The 20360-nt window shown below is 42.7% G+C and overlaps 1 protein-coding gene across 3 annotated transcripts in view; it reads right to left on the bottom strand.

The window, feature by feature from the left end:
- Positions 1 to 17234, bottom strand: part of SP4 (Sp4 transcription factor) — a 72234-nt gene extending 55000 nt beyond the window's left edge. For 2 of the 3 annotated variants that reach the window (XM_056118205.1, XM_056118207.1), the window contains exons 1-3: positions 17013 to 17234; positions 16442 to 16557; positions 14371 to 15922 (exon numbers count right to left, since the gene is read on the bottom strand). In XM_056118205.1, the coding sequence (XP_055974180.1) occupies positions 14371 to 15922; positions 16442 to 16557; positions 17013 to 17019 (1675 nt within the window). In that variant the 5' untranslated portion in view covers positions 17020 to 17234. The remainder of the gene's footprint in view (positions 1 to 14370; positions 15923 to 16441; positions 16558 to 17012) is intronic. The other variant, XM_056118206.1, reaches the window with a different exon arrangement.
- Between the last annotated feature and the right edge of the window lie 3126 nt (positions 17235 to 20360).

Raw genomic sequence — 20360 nt, 5'->3', positions numbered from 1 at the left:
TCATTGTGTAAGAATGAAAGAAAATTTTAAAAAGAAGTTCTATTCTGAATGGCACAGTACTACTTAATGCAGAGATAACCTGAAACCTAGCACTAAGCTAAAATAAGTTAGTTACAAATTACTTATGAAGGGATAGTATAGCTAGCAGGGCACTTGTGGTGGCCTATACAGGTTTGATCCCTGACAACAACTGTGGTCCCCCAAGCCCTGCCAGGAGTGATACCTGAACACAGAGTCAGGAGTAAACCCTGAGTACTGCCACCTGTGGTCCCCAAACAAAACAACAAAATTACTTATGGAATGAAACATGCTTGCTTTCCAGTTTGAATATTATACAGTTACCACTTCCAGTTCAGATAACAGCCTAAGAATCCTTTTCTAAGCATTGAAAGGTCTGAATACTTGAATTTCAAAGATCAAGTTTTCTTTGTGACTTGAGGATAGGATTACAAAGAGGTGAGCTCATTTTTTTTTAGAATTTTCCTCAAATGAGTTGGTTATCTTTAATTACAGGGAAGAGTTAGGAGAACAAGCTAAATCTTTGAACAGCTACAGAACATAATCCCCTGAAATTTGTACATGTATGTGACATGCCTACAAGAGCACACATACATATACACACTGAGACAAAATAAACTCAATAACTCAATCACATCTTTTAGAGACATAAGCTAAATATATCCCATTTCTCATGAACTATAAATTAACTGATGCAGCAATTTCTTGCATAATCTACATTGGTCTTAACTTTCTTTCACAGTTTGTTACTAAAAACTTCCAAAAATTTTTCACTGAAATTTATCTCCTTGGCCCAGATTTATAATAAAACAGCAGGAATAATTTAGAAGTCAGATGTAATCTCCAGTATTTTCCCAATTATCACTACTGTGTATTAATTCTCTTAACATGTGGCAAATTATTTAACATGTGAACAGAAGCACTGCAACTCATATTAAGCAAGTCACATCCAAGTGTGAGATGCCAGTGGGTACACAGTGGCATCAATTTTGATCCTTGGCTTTCTTATCTATTAAAAATAAATTAGGGTTAGGAAACAGCACAGCATTTAGGGTATACGCCTAGCACGCCCTAGTTAAGGTTCAATTCCTGGCCCCTCAGGGCGCCCTCACCCTATATAGCCAGATACAGCCCGGGAGGCTCTGAGCACTACTACATTTGGTACTGGAAGTCCTCCCTGGCACTGTAAGGTCTCAGCAACACTGCATCCTCAGAAATTTGACCCAACACATGACTTGGTTGGCTGAGAATTGCTACCAGGGTCCCCGGACCTCCTGAGCACCAAAATGAAGCCACTCCCCCACCCCCAAAGCACAGTACTTAAAACTGAGATAAAATTCACCTGAAACAAAATATAGGTTCCACAGGTAGAAAACCAGTACCTAGAACAATGAATGTCCAGTATACAGTGGAGGGACATAAATATTTATTATTATTTATCCACCAGACAACAAAAAAATTACAGCACCATTCTTATCAAGTGAGCCAATGCTACATATATAAGACATGTAGCACTATGTGAATAACACAAATTCTATATTTTTACAATCTTCAAGGTTTTTTGGCAGTTTCTTTGGTTTGGGGGCAGGGAGGAACCTTGCAGTGCTCAAAGCTTTCTTCTGACTCTATGATTAGAGATCATTCCTAGAGTGGTTCAGGGGAACCTGGAATCAAACTCAGGTCAGCTGCATGCAAGGCAAACCACTTCCCCAAGTAGTGTCTCCCTGGCCTCTTAAATTCATGATCTGCATGTGGGAGGCCAGGGCTCAGTTCTCAGCCCCGCATGGTCCCCAAGCATCCCAGGGAGAAACCGCTATGCACTGAGTCAAAATAGCACCCAAACACCATGAGGTGTGATTCCAAAACAATAAAAAAACAAAAAAACCTATTTTACAATATAAAATTGGTTTTGTAACATATGTATACATATGTATTTTTACTAAATGAAATGTTCTTACAACTCTACAGTTTACTATCAGGGGCCAGAGAGGCAGTACAGGGTTAAGGTGCTTGCCTTGCATGCAGCTGATCCTGATTATATCCCTAGCATGGCAGATGGTCTTGGAGCATTGTCAGGAATGATCCATGAACACAGAGTCAAAAGCAAGCCCTTGGTACAGGTACCCCCAAACCATAATTAAAAAATAATAAAATTTCCAATCAACACATGATACTACAAAGGCCCTCCCGTTGATCATCAATTTGCTCGAGCGGGCCCAGTAACGTCTCCATTGGAGACTTTGTTGTTACTGTGTCTGGCATATCAAATACTCTCGGTAGCTTGCCATGCTCTCCGAGAGGGGCGGAAGAATCGAACTCAGGTCGGCCATGTTGGCTGCGTGCAAGGCAGACGCTCTACCCGCTGTGCTATCGCTCCTCAAATCACTATTGTGACTTATGGATACTACAAAAAGTAATAAAAAGTTTTATTCAGTCTCTGACAAATAGCCCACAGCCCCAAAAGAGACAAAATCAACGAATCTGAGCTTAACTGAATACACTAATAGAAATTTTAAGTAGTATTGCTTATCTGTAAAGACAAGTGATTACTGTTCATGAAACCCTCTTAACTTACCAGATGCCTAACAAACTGGCTGATTTTTAACAAGTGGCTTAAGACATTAACCTCTGACACCCCTGGTTTCCTGCTTTATGAACTGTGGTTATCTCCATCATCTTTCTTAATAGGACTGCAAAACTTAAATGAGATGATGTGTATACATTAATATATACATAAATAAATACATGTATGGAGACCCAGGAAATTGTGGCACAGCTTAGAATGTCTGTCTTGCAAACTTAAGTTCAAGATTTCAATCCCTCTGGGCCAGAAAGATAGCGCAATGGTAAAGGGTGAATGCTTTACATTCACAGGATTCCAGTTCAATCCCCAGAGCCATGACCCCCCTGACCTCCAAGTATAACCCTGAAGGCCCACAGACAATGCCAGGTGTGGCCTGAGTGGTCCCTGGAATCACAAGGCCTGAGCAGTGCCTCTTCCTTGAGATCTAGCACAAAACTGTCAGACTCACTTGACTAACTCCCCCTTCTCATAAAGGGTTAAGTCCTAGGTGCTGCCATATGAGCTGAATATGATCCTGATAACTCTATTAATTTCAGTTCTTCCTGATGCCATAAATAATTTTCGGCTGCATTAGTCAGGTGTGTGAGCAACACATCCTACGGTGATTCAACTGCCAGAGAATCAATAGCAACCCTGTAAGCAACCAGAAGGTAGTGTGAACACCCAACTAAAGAGTGTGTACCCTGTCAGGCAGGTGTGTAAACCCACAACTAACAAAATGTTAACATGCATATTATCATATAGTATTCAAAAGAAATATCACAACATCTCAAATTGGTTCATATATAGGTGTAAATATGATCTTTAAGACTTACAAACCACTTAAAATAACATGTCTTTAACACAAAAATAGTTATATACCAATTAGTACTCCCCATCACATTCTGTAGTTTTTTTTTTTTAATAGGGGTTACATCCAGCTTAGTTTGGGGCTTGAGACCAATCCCACAATGCTAAGCCTGGAAGTATGGGTTGTATGGTTCTGGACTTGATCCCTGAGATGCCAGGGTCTCCCATACGCTAGTTATGTGCTCTGCTACTTGAACTACCTCTCCAGCCCCTTTTCTCATCCTCTTCTCCCTTAACTCCATAGCCAAGTCATCCTCAACAATGAAAGAAAAAAAGACTTTCCACTCTCTCCTCCAACCCCATACCAAGCACAGGAACATAACTACTTACAACAGCACAGATCACTAACTCCTTCCTATACTGTACAAAAAGCAGCTCCACTTGATCATTATTTAGATTTGTACTAAACCCTTTCTGAGAGGCCAAATTATGAAGCACCCTCATAAGAACTTCAGAGCAACAGAAACAACCAATAAACTTTATATATACCTGAAATTTTTCCTCAAAACTCCTCTCACTCTTAAGATTCTCACCAGCAACAATATACCAATACATATGAAACAATCAGAGTGATTTCTCTTTATTTCATCTTACTCTCACTTTTCATGTTCCTAAAATCTGGTACTTTTTCATGTATCCTTTTCTTGTAATCTATTCCAATAAATTAGCCATCCCATTCTGAAACTGAACCAAAGTTTTCCACTTCTCTCCTTTCCCCAAGTTCAATTACTTATAATATCAGGATCGTTAAGTACTGAGATATTAGTTACTGTGGGAGTACTGAGGTACTGATCAAGGTGGGAAACAGAAAACAAAGCAATGTCACAGCACGTTCCAAGAATACATTACACTTCAACTATAACTCTTTAATCCAAGCCTGAATTTTGCAATGATTATAGATCACTCCTTAACTGAATTTCCAAACTGTGTAAAATTTCCACAACTCTGAAAGGCCATCCCTCCCGATCAACTTGGAAATTTTTAGTCATCCTTTAAGGCTCAGTTATGCTCTCCATAAAAACAATCCCAAAACCCCATCAACAGAACTAGTTTTTCTTTAGGCTTCAATGGCACTTCACACATGACCTTTAACAACAAACCAAATGCCACATAATTTGATCATCTACATATACATCATATTCAGTTCAGTTTAAGATGCTACTGATATGAAAGTAACTCGGCTGGAGAGATAATACAGGGGCAGGCGCTGCCTTACATGCTGTCCATCCAGATTTGATCTCCAGCACTGCTTATGGTCCCCCGAGCCCTGCTAGGAGTGATAACTTAGCACAAAGTCAGGAGCAAGCCCTGAGCATAGCTGAGGGTGGTGCAACCACTCCAACGATGGCTCCTCTTTGACCGAAAGGCACATTTCAATCTCAAAGATATTAAAGTGACAAAGTATTTCTTTAGTTCAATGTCTCCCGTGACAGATCAATATATCCTGTGAGAGTACAAACATGTCTCGCCCATCCTCAGTTCTCACTACCTATTACTGTGCTTGATAAAGGAGAAGAATAACCAAAACTGAGGATTTTACCTAACTCCTATTTCTTTTCTTTTTTTTTTTTTATTAGTGAGACATCATGAGGTACAGTTGCAGACTTACAAATTTTTGTGCTTGGGTTTCAATTATACAATGACCCATCCCTCCACCACTGCCCATTTCCCACCACCACGGATCCCAGTATCCCTCCCACCCCCCATCCCTGGCAATCCCACCCTGCCTCTGTGTCAGGGCATTCCCTTTTGTTCTTTCTCTCCTATTGGGTGTTGTGGTTTGCAAAAGAGGCAATGGGTGGTAATCATGTTTGGTCTATAGTCTACTTTCAGAATGCTTCTCCCTTCCTGGGAAGATCCTCCCAACACCTTTATTTGGTGTTCCCTTCTCTATCTGAGCTCCCTTTTCCCCTAGCATGTGTGGTTGGCTTCCAAGCCATGGACTAACTCCTATTTCTTTCATGTCACCATTCTGTACACTAAAGAGAAGTTCAGCCACCTTTTCTTTGTTTAAACTGCATGACCATAATCATTCTAAATGCCACTGTGAATTCATGACAAAATTAATCCAACACAATCTTTTAATGGGCTTCTCGTTTCTAACTTTTCCATGTTTTTTTTTCCTTTTAAATCTATAGAGGAACACTCAAATGTCATATGCATCACAAACCTTTCTATTTGATATTTTCCATCCACTAGATCAAGGTTTTTCAAACTTTACTATTATTACTCTCACAGAATTTTTTCTTCAAATAAACTTGACAGGAAACAACCCAACACACACAACTTCTTGGGCTGAAAAAGGAGTGGCAGACTGTTCACCTAGAATGTCCTTAGCTACCCCGTGAGAACCTCTACTGAACACAAAAACAAGAGCACAGACCTTCCTGTGTTAGCTATCATCTTCTACCTGAGAGCTTTAGGCTTTTCCAATCTTTGGTCCTTGTCAACTCACTCTAAATTCTGCTGCTAGGTTCAAAATATGCTCTCTCAGCAGCTCCTTACTCTCAGAGTCTCAAATGCCCACTTTTCCAAACTAGTTGAGGCTTTTTCAAATCTTCTCTCTACCACAGACAACCTAGTTCATTCCAACCTTCTCATATTTCATATGTCTCTGAGCATTCAGTTGTCTTTCATACTTAAGCACTCAGTACTTTAGTAAAAGCTCTCATATGCCAATGCGGCTGCCATATAATTATTTCATATATGCAAGCCTATCTCCCAATATAAGCATCCTTTAAAGACAAGTATTTGCAGAAGCTAGCATAGGTTAAGTATACAGCAAATATCTTTCACTTAATGAAACAATGCTTATTTTCTACCTGATATACTTCTCTATACTTAACTGTACTTTACCAAAGCTCTCTGCTTGCTATTGCTTTTATGCACATCTCTTACCTACTCATGATAGCTAATAACCATATCCAAAACTATCTGTGATAGCTCATAACTATATCAACTCATTTTGGAGACTAGAGTGATTGTACAGCATGTAGAATGCTTACCTGGTACATGAACAACCCAGGTTCAATTCCTGGCATCCTCTACGGTCTCCTAAGACCCACCAGGAGTGATCCAGTAGCGCAGAGCCAAGAGTAAGCCCTAAACACTGCTGGGTTCCACCCCTCCTCAAATAAATAAAAATACTCATTTTCATTCTAATGGGAGTTTCTATGTAGATTTTACCAAATTACCAAATTGTGTATACGAATTTCTGTAACATTCAGTCTTCTCAAACACATTATCTTCTCTTTGCAACTCTATGAGCTAAAGAGGAAGTTAATATTACTCCTGCACAAATGAAAAGAGGAATAAAGTTCCAATTATAACAGTTTCCCAGGTTGAACAGCTAATGGGGAGGAGCATCTGAGCAAAAACACTGCCTTGTAATTCTTCGTCCTGCTGTTATAAATTTTAAATTGTCATCTTTTCTTGTTGCTTCTATATCCTCACACAGACTACCAAGCAGCATGCCCAAGAATCAGGTGTAGTAGACTGATAAGGCGGCTCCTGTCCCAAGTCTCTTCCCAACTGTGACTTAGTAATATTTAAAGAAACCAATGAAATCCTACCCCTCCCACCCCCAATAAAGCACTTGCTCACATGTCTTCATTTTCCTCAACTACAAGGCAGGGCCAGCTTCCTAGGCAATCCCTCCCTGGCCTGTCTCCCTTCCCACTCCAAGTCTCTCCTAGGTCTCTTCGTGAAGTCACATCTGGATGACCATCACTTGTGCCCTAGGAAATCTTAGTACACGTGTGCAATAAGAAACCTACCACATGCACCACACCTATGATAAACAGTTCCCATACCTCCTAACTTTACTAAGAAACCCAAGGAAAAGAAAGCTTCCATTTATCTGAAATAGCACCTTATTGTACAACACAAAAGAAACTTGGGTATCATCTTTTAAAAAAACATTTTGCATCAAAAATAAAGGCATACTAAACTTGTATACTAAACAGGCGAAAGAATAAATCTGAAGCTGTAAGTACTTGCATAAATTTTAGCTCTGTTAGAAGCCTAGATTTTCCAACTGCTCTCCAATTTCACTTAAGAAAAGGAAATTCCATTGTTCATAATAAAGTGACAGTATCAGAAATATGACTATGATTAGAGAGCTACTGTCATAAAATATCCCAACCAAAAATTAAATGTTGGGCACTGAAGTTATGTTTAAAAGACTGAAGGTAGGCTAGAGAAATAGTATAAAGTTTAAGGTGCTTTCCAGAAAGTGGCTTTGACTGTAACCCTGGTTTAAATCCCAGAACTGCAGATGGTACCCTGAACACTACAAGGCATGGCCCTTGAGCAGACCCAGGTGTGGCCTCTCATGAAAATACATATGAAATCTTTCAGAGTCACTAAATAAAAATACAAGTGATATAGAAAAACAACACCTAGAATCACAGTCATCTTACAAATAGTAAACTATTACATTTACTACTTAACACTGCTAAGTGCGACCCCAAAACAAGTAAAAAGAAAAAAGAAAAAAAAATGTATGTGGGACATTGGCACGTAACCATACTGGTTTCTATTCATCTCTTCTACTACTTTTGGTCATCAGTCAGCACCAACAAATGTTAAAGTCTTCGAATGTTAGAAGAACTGTATCTTATATTTGTCTTTTTAAAAACCTTATATCGCATGAACAAATGTCTCTGATTCAGAAATGACTTAAAATATAACTCAGCCACTTATTGGAGGTAGTATTTTCTTAAAGTAAAATTTTTGAACCAGAGATAGCTGTAAGAGGTGAGTGAGAAATTTGTAGGAGGTATGGATTCAACTCCCACTACCACAAGGTCAACTGAGTACCGCTCTGGAAGCAAACCCTGAGCATAAAACTGGGAGTAGCCTGCCAGTACTGCTGGATATGGCCTTAAAATAAAATAATGAGGAATAAATAAAATCCACACTGCTAAAGCTATCAGTGAAAAAAGGGATATAGTAACACTTTATAAGGATACTGTGGATTTTATATAATTACAGAAATACCTAATCTTGTACCTAACTCAATTATTTTCTTCCTCCATTGGTATTAATTTAAAAGTATGTTTCTCGGGTCAAAGAGCCAGCTCAAGTGGTACAGCACTTGCATAGGTTGTATGGAGCCCTGAGATCCATCCCAGCACTGCTGGTTATAGTCCTGGGTGCATCTGAGTACTGCAGGCCCAAGCACCAAACCATGAGGCACTGCTGAGGGTGACCTCTATCTAAGACAATTGGTCCATTTATATATATATATATATATATATAGAGAGAGAGAGAGAGAGAGAGAGAGACAAACAGACAGACAGACAGATAGACAGACTCAGTCATCGACAGCATACCATGGAGAAAGGAAATGTTCTTCAACACTTGTTAAAAGAAAAAAAAAAACCTCTATAATCAAATATGGAAACAGCCAGTAAAAACTGGCAGACCTATCTGGGAGAAGCACTTAAGCTGTAACCTATTGGTTCCTAAACTACAGACGCTTTGCCCATTCACTACAAGAAGAAAACTGCTGGAGCAACAGTATAGAGAGGGCGCTTGCCTTGTATGCAACTGACCTGAGTTCAATCTTCAGCACCCCAAATGGTCTCCTGAGCCCCACCAGGAGTGATCTTTTTAGTACGGAGTCAAGAGTAAGCTGTGAACACAGCTGGGTGTGGCCCCAAAACAAAACAAAGCACAAAGAGAACATGCATCTACAACAGAAAGACAACAGATGTCAAGATCATAGTCCTCACTTTGGAACCAAGTACCAGAAAAGTCATTCAATGTTTTTCAGTGCTTCAGTTTCAGTAAATAATGAGGGGAAAAAGATACTCAATTATCTTAAAGGTACCTTAGTTAACTACAATTTCATTAAGCCTTTATCTACAAAGCCTACTGATATAAGCAATTTGTTGTTTAACAGGTTTCTTTTGCTATCATTTACTCATTCACTGGGTAGTAAAATGACCAGCATTATGAATATTCAATCTTAACTCACACAGAGTGCAGCATGTGTTTGTGCGTGCACACACACACACACACACACACACACACACACACACACACGTTTTGGTAGCAGACCAGGTTTCCCTTTTTTCCCCAGAGTTCAGGATTTTTAATTTGTCCCAAAGTAGCTGAAGCAAAAAACATAAAACATTCTGCAATCCTTTGCAACCCCAAACACAAAACATAAAACAACTATATGTAGGAGACTATGGTCTTGTAAGGTTCCCTCTTTTATTGCCAAGTTGTACTATGCCATCCTCAAGTACTGAAAATCTTGGACCCAAATTTCTGTTCTCATTTCTAACAGTAAAACCACAAAATTTTCAATAATAAGACTTCTGCAATAGTACCAAAGGCTACAACTGGTAAGTAGTAACTGAATGGTCCTATCAAACTAATTTTTTAAAAATTTTGTACACGTCTCTGTGTTATTTCTAACAAGATAGACGCATAACTCCTTTCCCTCTATCTTCCTAATTAAGCTCCCTTTTCTTTTTACTCTTCTAATTGTTTTTGTTCATGACTACATCAATATTTCTAAGTCTTACTTGTTACTAAGTAGAGTCCCTGATTTAGGTTTGATAAGCAGATAATTCAAGTTCTGTCGATTCTTTCTCCTCATCCTGTCCTGAAATTTCTCTCTCAAAAATAATAATAATAATAGTAATAATAAATGCCCCTTTAAAAATAATCGAGTTGTTTTCATCTATTGTGAAAAACATTTTAAAATTAAGCCATAATGTTGTTTTGTCATCATTAACAAATTCTAAAGGTTACCTAAATGAATAAAAACCAACTTAATAGTTCAGAACCCAAATTATTTGTACAGAACAAGCATAACTCTTTATAATGAATTTCAATCAATCATGGTAGTAGGATTTGGAGAAAGAAAAATCTTCAAAGTCAGGAGTATACCTGAAGTACACTTGACTTCTCTGAAAAAAGACCTCGAAAGTCTACAGATAAATACTGGCAGAGACATGTTATTTTAACATGCGTTGAGGAAAATACATGTTAAGAGAACATACACAGCAAAGAAAAACATTTATTTAATCTTCAAGTAAGTTTCTATGTTTAGCTTTAGAACAGGTGGTATCAGAAGTTGATTCTGGATTAATATAATTGTTAAAATTAAATGTCAATTTTTGTTTTGGTCTCATTTCACTAATAATCCAACGACTGGCTCTCCCATTTCTAGTGCTGGTACATCCTGGGGATGGGCAAATGAAGGCATAAGGGTGGTCAAGTTCTCTTTTCAAATTTGAGTATTTTTTCTATAAGTATAGCATAAAGGGCTGGAGAGACAATGTAGTGGGTTGGGTACTTGCCTTACACATAGCCAAATTGGGTTGACCCTGGTACCACCTATGGTCCCCCAAGCCCACCAAGAGTGATCCCCGAATTCAGAGCCAGGAATAAGACCTAAGCAAAGCCAAGTTCGGCCCCAAATCAAAAAGAAACAACAAAAAGAAGCTTTAGGGGCTAAAGTGGTAATACTGGATAGGTATTATGGTCAATCCATATGGTCCCCCCACAGTACTGCCAGGAGTGATCCTGGAGCACAGAAGCAGAAGCACTGAGCACATCCGGGTATGGTCCCCAAACAAACAAACAAATAAACAAGAATTCGCATAAAAATGTAATTCCTACTGAAACGTAAAAGATTCTTTCAGGAAAAAACATGATTAGTACAGTACATGAGGATCCAAGATAAAATAAATTGATAGCCACTGCTGTTAGGCTTAGGTACTAAAGATTCCTACAATTCTAAACTCTAAAGATTCATTAACTCCTTAAGTTCACTTTATGTGGGGGTCTTTAAAAAATAATATTTTAAAAGGTCATTATTTCTGAGCAAAGTATTTCCCACTTCCCTCAGTTTACACAAAAGATGTTTTACATGAGCAGTAAGATGAGTTGTTACCCTCGATTTTTAAGCAAGATGTATTCTTTATCTTTAAAAATCAAAACCCAATTCCATCAAGGAAATAACCAAGAAGTATGTAGCAGGTACATGTATCCAATTTCTAACATTATCCTAATTAAACATGTGCTAGGTTCTCAGCCTGGAACTCAGAATTTAGCACTGAGACCAAAGCACAGAAACATAACTTTTATTAAGGACATTGGTTCCCATTAGGTTGTCATTTACACTTCACAAAAATCAAGTATAAAGCTGTCCAGCCTCAAGAACTAGTTTCAGGCCTGGGGATGTGGGTTGGTGGTAGAACACATACACTGAGACCCAGTATTGATTTTCAGCAGAAAGGGATATGACTGCCATGAATATACAGACCTGACTTTTCCCAAAAATTAAATAGCAGTATCTCTTTGAGATGGATGGGAAAGGAACATTAAAAAACAGGGCACGAGAGATAGTACAGAGGGTAGGACGCTTGCCTTGCACAGCGACCCACGTTTGATCCCAAAGCACCCTACTTTCCCCTCCTAGGTGCCCCTGCCTGCCAGGTGTAATCCTGGCACAGAGCCAGGAGTAAATCCTGAGCACCACTGGTGTGACAACCTCACATCCCCAAAGTTCCTGTGAATGGGGCACAAAGTAAAAATTGATCTTCAAGGGCTCATTTTGAAAAAACGAATGTATAGGTATTATTGCTCACTCAACCCCTGACAGTGATAGCAAAGTACCTGGTGTCCCACTCTAACATGAAAAACTCAAAGCTAAGAGAAATTGATAAAAAAAACAGAAGAGCTTCATCAGCGTACTATTAAAAGAACTACAAACCATCATTCCTAAAGCCAAACCACTATTCTCTTCCCTACCTTCTACACCTCAGTTGTACATATTTTTGTCCACTATCTACTATTCCAGGCAGTAGGGCAAAAGCTGCAGGCCCAAATGCACTGCACTGGTTAGAACCCGATGCAGTGCACTGACTTGTAGAAATCTTTCTGGTCTTTGTAATGTCTTCTAAAAATTATTAACCACATCTATTAGAGCATAAACTTTTCAACATCAACAAAACTTAAAATGTTTGGTTTTGGGGAATAGAGAATTAATTATGTAAAGTTCAATTATTCTCATACCTAAATGCCTCCCCCATCACATAAATTCAAAATAGTCCTGGAAATGAAGAACTAAACACACCCAATGGGAATGCAGAGTACAGGTGATCAAAATATTTTTGAAATAAAAACATAAGCTCCGTTTGCCATCAAAATCCATTCTGAGGCACATCTGAACTAATTTGACTCCTGCTTCCATATTCTGCCTTCTGCTTCACTGTTGAAACTTTAGTTCTCAAATTTCAAGGAGATTTAGAATCACCTGGAGAATCTGCTTGAAAGCTAAATTCCTTGACCCAACTCCCCCCAAAATTATAGTTTTAGAAGCTGGATCCTGCATTTGTAATAATGCATCATTCAAGGGAACCCAAGTTAAGTGCTCACAAATTCATACTCTTGGTAACATTGGCCAACACTGAAAATGGCCCAGGGGAAAAGCCTCTCAAATTACTGTCAATGTTTAGGAACAAAGCAAACCAAGAACTGTAATCAAGACAAACACTTAAATAATTGTGCTGTAATAGTTTTAGGGCAGAAAGTGCCACACTCAAAATACTCTTGGCTGGGTTACTACAGTGCTGTTAACACAAGAGCCACCAATCACATGTGGCTATCTTGATTAAAATTCACAGAAATAAATCAAATTAAAAGTTTAGTTCCTCGGTTACACTAGATTTTTTAAAGTGTTCAAGATTGAACATAGTTAAATGGCTAATATGGTGAACAAAATGGATAGACATTCGACTGGACAGTGCTGGTTTAGAGTTAATGGGTTATCTACATAAAAAGTATGTAATTTCCACTTTTCTGAATCAAAGCGCTCTATCTAGTAATTTACCATTTTAAATATGCACAGCTACTTCAAATATTAACTGTAAAACAAATTATTCTTTGTTGGCAAAATTTTCTGAAAGTTGTCCAGAAAAAGTCAAGAGGATATGCTTATGCACTTCAGATTATCAAAATACAAGTATTTAATGAACTTCAAATATTTAAATATTTGAAAGTATCAAAAGCACTAAGACCACAACTAGGTTTTCACCAAACTAGAGCCAAAGAAAATGTTTCAATTACCAAAGAAAAGAGAAGGTTTTAGATGGGTCCAGAAAGATAAAAATACCTACTATGCCTAATTTTCCAAATCCTTCAGAAGGATCTGTTATGAGCACGACAAATAACCATTACTTTATAACTAGTTCCAAAATGACCTTGCTGCAACAAACTCAAAATTGGTGAGATTTTTCTGACTTTTAACTGCATATCACCAAGTTCATACTAAAAACCACTGAGATATGCTTAAACTAACTATACAAATGATGGACAATTAACTCAAAATTGTGACCAAATCTAGGTTTTAAGAGAATAGACATGAAAGCTCATGCAACAGCTTATAACTTAAAATTTTATCTCTCAGCTGCATCGACATCTAGCTTTAAACAGCCTGGTATAAATGGAACATAAAGCATGGGAAACAAGATGCTAAAGCATGAAATGTAACAAATTTAACAAAAGGTAAGCCTTATTACACAGAATTAACTCTACATTAATTCAGCTGTACATTAATTCAACTTTTTTAAAAAGATTACAATATCATTCAATTAGAGCCTGCATAGGAGTTCATCGTACTCACTCTAAATTAAACAATTTCGAATCTAGGAATTTTGCTTCATAAAAAAGCAATTTTACATGTAAAAATTAACAAATGTAACATAAAATCAAGTTTTAAAATGTCCCAATCTGAACAAGTCACATTGCTCACTAGTTACGGCAGTATATTCCTATATACTTATGAGCACATCTACTTCAGAGATCTATAGCAAATCGAAGGGTTGGCAAAGAAAAGCAATTAACAAATCACTGTTCAAACTGTAAATATTAGAGGAGAGCTTGTAATAACTTACCTGCAACACTAGTGATTGTAAGTGGAACTCCTTGCACTTGAACGCCTGCAGCACCCAGGTTGGCAACACTCACTGTCTGAAGGTTAGGCACTGATGCAAGCTGGGCAGTATTCAAAGTTATTGGGGCACCAGCAACAGCCACAGGAGCAATCTGAGCAAGAGTTGTGCCACCACTTGAAGACACTGGGGTGATGGTTAGTTGTTGGGATAAACCAGCATTCTGAACTTGCAAATTTGAGAGACTCTGAATATTCTGAACCTGTACAGTTTGCCAACTGATTTGCCCTGAAGGTGTTAAAGTTGGAGCCCTAATAAGCACCTGAGTCGGATTTACTGCTTGAAGTTGAACGTTCTGCAAAGGCTGCTGCTGGATGGTCTGAATTGTCTGCCCTGACTGAAGTTGGAATGACTGTGGTGGAATAGCCTGAATGATCTGTTGCTGCGGCTGTTGGATCTGGATCTGTTGTAAAATCGGCTGGCCTACAATTTGTACCTGCTGAAGAGAATTTGCTTGATCCTGTGCATTCTGTATTCCATTGGGCTGAAGCTGACTAGAACTCTGGGCTTCTGACTCAGTAGCAGCAGGTGTCTGAGATTCTTCAATAGTGCGTTCAGAACTACTGGCTGATGTGCTTGCATACTGACCCGTATCTGCTGAGCTCACTAATGTGTCACTGCTGGTCAGGGATGTTGAAGCAGTGGTTGTGCAGGTAGTGGAGGAGGAGGGAGATTCCGGCATGGTACTGGCAGAAGCAGTGGTGGTGGTGGGCGTAGAAACTAACTGACTCCCGTTGGAAGTCCCACCATCAGTAGTAGTAGCAGGCTGGCCAACCTGTCCAGTCCCTCCTCCAGCAGCCACGTTGTTTATCACTGGCAATGCTAAAGTCACTCCTCCAATATTAATCGGTAGGGTCGTTACAACTTGAGCCTGAGTACCAGGTAAGGTCTGTAACTGCAGTGGTATTGAAACCCCAGGTCTAATTTGAACTGGAACTGTCTGATTTGCAAGGTTTTGAGCAAGAATATTCCCAGAAGCTGTCCTGTTAGCAGCTGTGAGTATAGCTTGATTATTACCCGCCGAAATGAGCTGAATTTGACCCTGCAAATCCTGTAGAGATGAACTACTAGTTGGATTGATTTGAATTTGCTGGCCTTCCACTGTCTGAAGTTGTGGAATCACTTGGTACTGTACACTACCACCTGGATTTTGGACTTGTATGACTTGAAATTGACCAGGGGTGGAAGAATTACCTGATTTTGTTTTTGTAGGAGATGCACTCCCGTTATTACTGCTGGAAGTACTGGATGAACTAGAAGCTGGTTGAGAAACGTTATTTTCTTTTGAAGCAGGAGTGGAGGCAACAAGTTGCCAAGCGTTTCCAGCAAGTTGGGTTGTCACCAGTTCTAGCTGTTGCGGTTGATTCTGAAGTTGCACCAATCCTTGGCTTGGATCTATAATAATCTGCTGCTGTCCAGTCGCTTGATTTTCACCAGGAGTCCCTATTTTGCTGCAAGTAGCTGCCAGTAAAGCCAGAGGAGAGGGCTGAGAGTCCTACCCAAAATGGGATGGTAAAGGAGAGGGGGGGAAAAAAAAGTGGGCGTATTTAGTGGAGGCCAGTAGCTGCAAGGGGGTTATTCATTTGACAGCTATACACTTCAGAATTTCGGAAGTGGCAGAAATAAAAAAGAAACCTGAACAAAAACAGTATAGAAATTAGGAAGAGGTTCCTGAAATACCAAGTTTAAAGTAAAAGGAAATGCCTAGCAAACTTTTTCAAGAGTCCAATTTTCCTGAACTCAAGATGCCCTTGGGAAAACACACACTGTTTTCTTATCATCTGCGTTTCTGCTGTAATATTAAATGTTATCCCTCAACACACGTGAAGCCTGTATGAAATTTACAATTTAAGTTTCTCACTCATAAAAAGATGCTCTGAGCTGGAGAAACATTTTTTTTTTAAAAAAATTCTGTTCTTCATTTGGGGGCATATAAAGGACATTACTTCCTCTCTCCCCCTTATGCTTCGTGGTGTATATATACATTTTTTGGGGGGGTAATATTTGCTTTTACCTGGGAGCCTGAGGTTTTGGGTTTTTTATTGTTATTCTCTGGCTCAGAGGTTTTCCCTCCTTCTGTAGCCATCGCCGCTGCCGCCGCCGCCTCCTCCTCCTCCTCCTTCTTCTGATCTGCAACAAGCCCCCCCCACCACACACACACACACACACACACACACGCGCGCGACAACAGGTTATTAGGGTTATTATTATTCGTCTTCCCCCTCACCTCTCCTCCCCCTCCCCCCCCCCCCCCGAACATTAATCTCCATAAACCCGCGATCCACGCACACCGGCAGGGGGTGGGGGAAGAAGGAGGGAAGGGAGGAGGGGGATATCACAAAACGTGGTTTGAAACCCGACCCATCGGCTCCAGAGCAACACCCAGAAGGAGGTCGTTCCCTCAGACATTAAGACAAAACGCGAGCCTGCCTCCCTCCCTCCCCGCGATTCCCCTCCCTCCGTCGCCTCCTCCCCTTCCAGCATCTCAGCGGCCCCGGGGGAGGGGGGAAGCACCGCGCCGGGTCTGGGGAGGGAGGGCGGGAAGGAGGCGGTGAAGGAGACCGAGGGGGGTGGAGAATACGTACCGCTCATCCCGCATTAACAGGACAAACCCTCCGACGGAGACACTGGGATAGAGGTGGGTGGGGGTGGGGGCGAGGCGGGAGGAGAGGCCGGTCCCGCCCGCCCGCGGTGGCGGCTCGGAGGAGGCTGTAGCTGGCACAGGCTCTGCCTCTTTTTCCGCGAATGGCCGCCGCTGGGCTGTGGCGTAGCAGCTCCTCTCTCCGCCCGAGCCCGGCTGACTCGCCCTTGATTGACAGCGGCGGCGCGCGGCGCGGGCGGCGGCGCGGGCCGGGGGGCGGGGCCAGGGCGGCGCGAGCCCGGCCGACTCCCCACCCCCCTCGGCCTCTCTCCGCCGGAGCCGCCGACTCTCCACCCCTTCCCCCAGCGGATTGGCCGCCGACCTGCCGGGGGCCGGGGCGTTGGGGCCGCCTCCTCCCCACCCCCTTGCTCTGCTCGGGCTTCTTCCCCGGGCCGCGCTCCTCGGCCGCGGCTCGGCTGCTCGGGCGCTGCCGCTGCGGGCGTGCTAGCCGAGGCGCGCTGCCGCTAGGCCGTCCATACAGCCAAACTTGTTGTCTCAGGATATCCCGCCCCCTACTCATTTCCCAGCGCCCTCTCCTCAAAAGGAAAAAAAAAAGCTCAACACGCTTCAGTCAGCAGCCCGCGGGGGGCCGTCACGAAAGGAAAGCAGCGAGGATGTGTTGGGGGGGCGGGGGGGAGAGCGAGACGCGAGGGGCTGAGGAGGGCGCGCGGACCGCCACCGACCCGCGCGCCGAGCCAACTGCCCGCCGGCCCCGCGTCAGGAGCATGGCTTTCCCGAGGCGCATCCGGACCCGGGCGCCCTTTTTCCCTGGCTCGGCCCCCATTGGCTGAGCGCTCGCGGGGACGCGCGCTGAGTGGTGGGAGCGACGGGGCGGGGCGGCGCCGCGGAGGCTGTCGGTCCCGGTAGTTCCCGCGGCGCGCGGCCGCCCCTCCCAGGCGCCGCCTTTCCTCCCGCCCCCGACCGCGGCCCGGCTGCCGAGCGGAAAGCTGCCCGAGGGGGCGGCGGCGAGGCGTGGCCGGCCGGGCCGAGTGGGAGTTGAACTGAGCGGGGGCCGGGGGAGGGAGAAGGGGTGTTGTTTGCCTGGGCCTATCCGCCGCTCGGGGCTGCCCCGAGCCGCGCTGCCACCGCCTCCTCGGCTCCCAAGCCGCTCCCCGCGGGGCGCGCTCACACCCGCGGCGCGCGGCGATTGAGCGGAGGGCGGCGTGGGGGGGGCGGGGTTTGCTGGCCTCGGGGTTTGAATGAAGCCGGCTTCGGGCAGCGGCGCCTTCGCGCTTCCCTTCCTTCGCTCCCGTCCCTTCCCTCCAGGCCTGCCTCGCCGTAGCGCGAGGCCTGCTTCCTTCCCCACCCCGCCACGGACCAGGATCTTCCATCTTAGGTGTTGTCTCGCGCCGGCTGCTCGCCAGCGCCGAGCCCACAGGCCACCTCTCCTGGCGACGGCGTGTTTTGTCCAGCGGCCCGCGCGGTGGCGGGACTTTTGCACTCCCCGGGGGGTCTCGCCAGACCGGCGGAGAGAAAAGCCCAGCTTCCACTGGGGTCGGCCTCGCTCACCGGTCACCCCATCGCGGGCTCAGCGGGAAGCTTCCTGCGCAGGAGAAAATCTTCCTCCGGCTGCACAAAGCAGTTCTTCGGGTCAGATGCTCTGAAGCCTGACCTCAGCGTCAGCCCTGAAGCACTGCCAGGCAGGATGGTGGTACGGATCGCGCGCCCAATTAAGTGGACCAGAGTGGCAACGAATCACTCGTGTAAAATATTGGCCTTGGGAGACCCGTCCACACTCCGACTCAGCCACCCGACCCCCCTCCTTTTCTTTTTTTCTTTTTTTTTTTTTTAACCTGCGCTCCACACGCAGCTTCGAGCGTTCTGTCTCCTGCCTGAGGCCTGACAGGTTGCAAGGGTGAGGAGGTCCCAGGTGCTGCACTTGATTGGCATTTCCTTTGCTTGTTAAAGTAATTGCAGTCATCAGCTGATGACAAAGCCTGGCGTGCTGCAAGACAAAGCAATCCGAATAAGGAATTACAACGTCCTTTGGACCCATTTTTAACTTGGCTGATGGTCCTTAAATACCCCCATTCACCCCTCCTCAAGTATATTAGATGAAGCCCCAAAGCGCAGCCTGCATTTGTGACGTACTGTTTTCTCAGGTCCCTTTTCCCTCCTCACAATTCACTATGATGAAGGAAGGAAGACATCTTGCAGTCTTAGGAATTGGGGCGTTCCTTGTAGTTTTCTTACCTTACAAAACCTGCTCCGACGGGCAAAATCACTGCCTGGACCATAGATTTTTAAAGAGATGTTTACTTAATATGGAGTTACAAAGTGTCCTAAATACTCTGCACCCTATGAAGTGGTTTTCTGGGTATTCATAAAACTGTAGTGTAAAGGAGGAAATCATTTCCCCTCTACTAAGTTCTGTAGTAAAAGGACCCAGAGAAAAACAGAATTTCATTCGTCTGTGTACTTCATGAGTACAGGAAGGTGTCTAGGTAAAAATTAAGAACTCCTGAGGTGGCTTAGAATTCAGGCTTAAATATCATCTTAATAGTAAAAGGGAACTCAGGGAGATCGTTCAAGGTGCTAGGGGGAATCCCAGATTTGACCCTTAGCACTGTGTGGTTCCCCTAGCAAGAGCATCATGGAGAGATGCTCTGTCCACACTCCCCCACCGCAGTACCAAGGGGTGTGCCTCTCCCCGCAAACCTCCTAGAATAGTGAAAGGAGGGAAATAGTTTTCAGAAAGATAAATGGGCCTCTGGCAAAACAGGTGGCAGTTATCTGGGTGTGGTATAGACTTTCACTGTAAGAAAAGTCCCTTTTCGCTCCTTGGTGAAACTCCTGGGGTTTATGGCAGTGGAGTTCCTTTTAAAGAATCTGTCCAGATAAGACGGAGTTTAGAAAAGGACTCTTCTGCATTTTCGGAATTTTTCAAGAACCTACAGGTCAAAATGATATTCCAAAGTGGCATCTGGAAGTGACATATTCTGCTATCCCTCGTGAATGAGCAGGCTTGCTTTTTATGCTGGACCAAAAGCTTCTGGCCCCTGGAAAAGCCATGAGACCTGGGTCAAGTGGCTGAAATGAATCATTTCCCAAGCACCATCATTCTTGTCATTGTTCCAAAATCACAGTCAATCTGATATCACCTTCCAAGTTTCAGATAGTACCATGGCCACCTTCATGTTTTTCTTTACTACCAATAGTTTATCTTTATTCCTAACATAATTAAAGATGTAATTATCACCATGATAAATGGAAAGTCAGCAGCATTTCCTTTAGAAGTTCTGTATAAACATAAATTCAATGAAATCCTTTATCTTGAGCCTGCAAGGATCAT

The sequence above is a fragment of the Sorex fumeus genome, unplaced genomic scaffold, assembly GCF_029834395.1.
Source record: "Sorex fumeus unplaced genomic scaffold, SorFum_2.1 ptg000037l, whole genome shotgun sequence".
In the NCBI taxonomy this organism is placed as follows: Eukaryota; Metazoa; Chordata; class Mammalia; order Eulipotyphla; family Soricidae; genus Sorex; species Sorex fumeus.
This window is presented reverse-complemented; position numbering and strand designations above follow the sequence as displayed.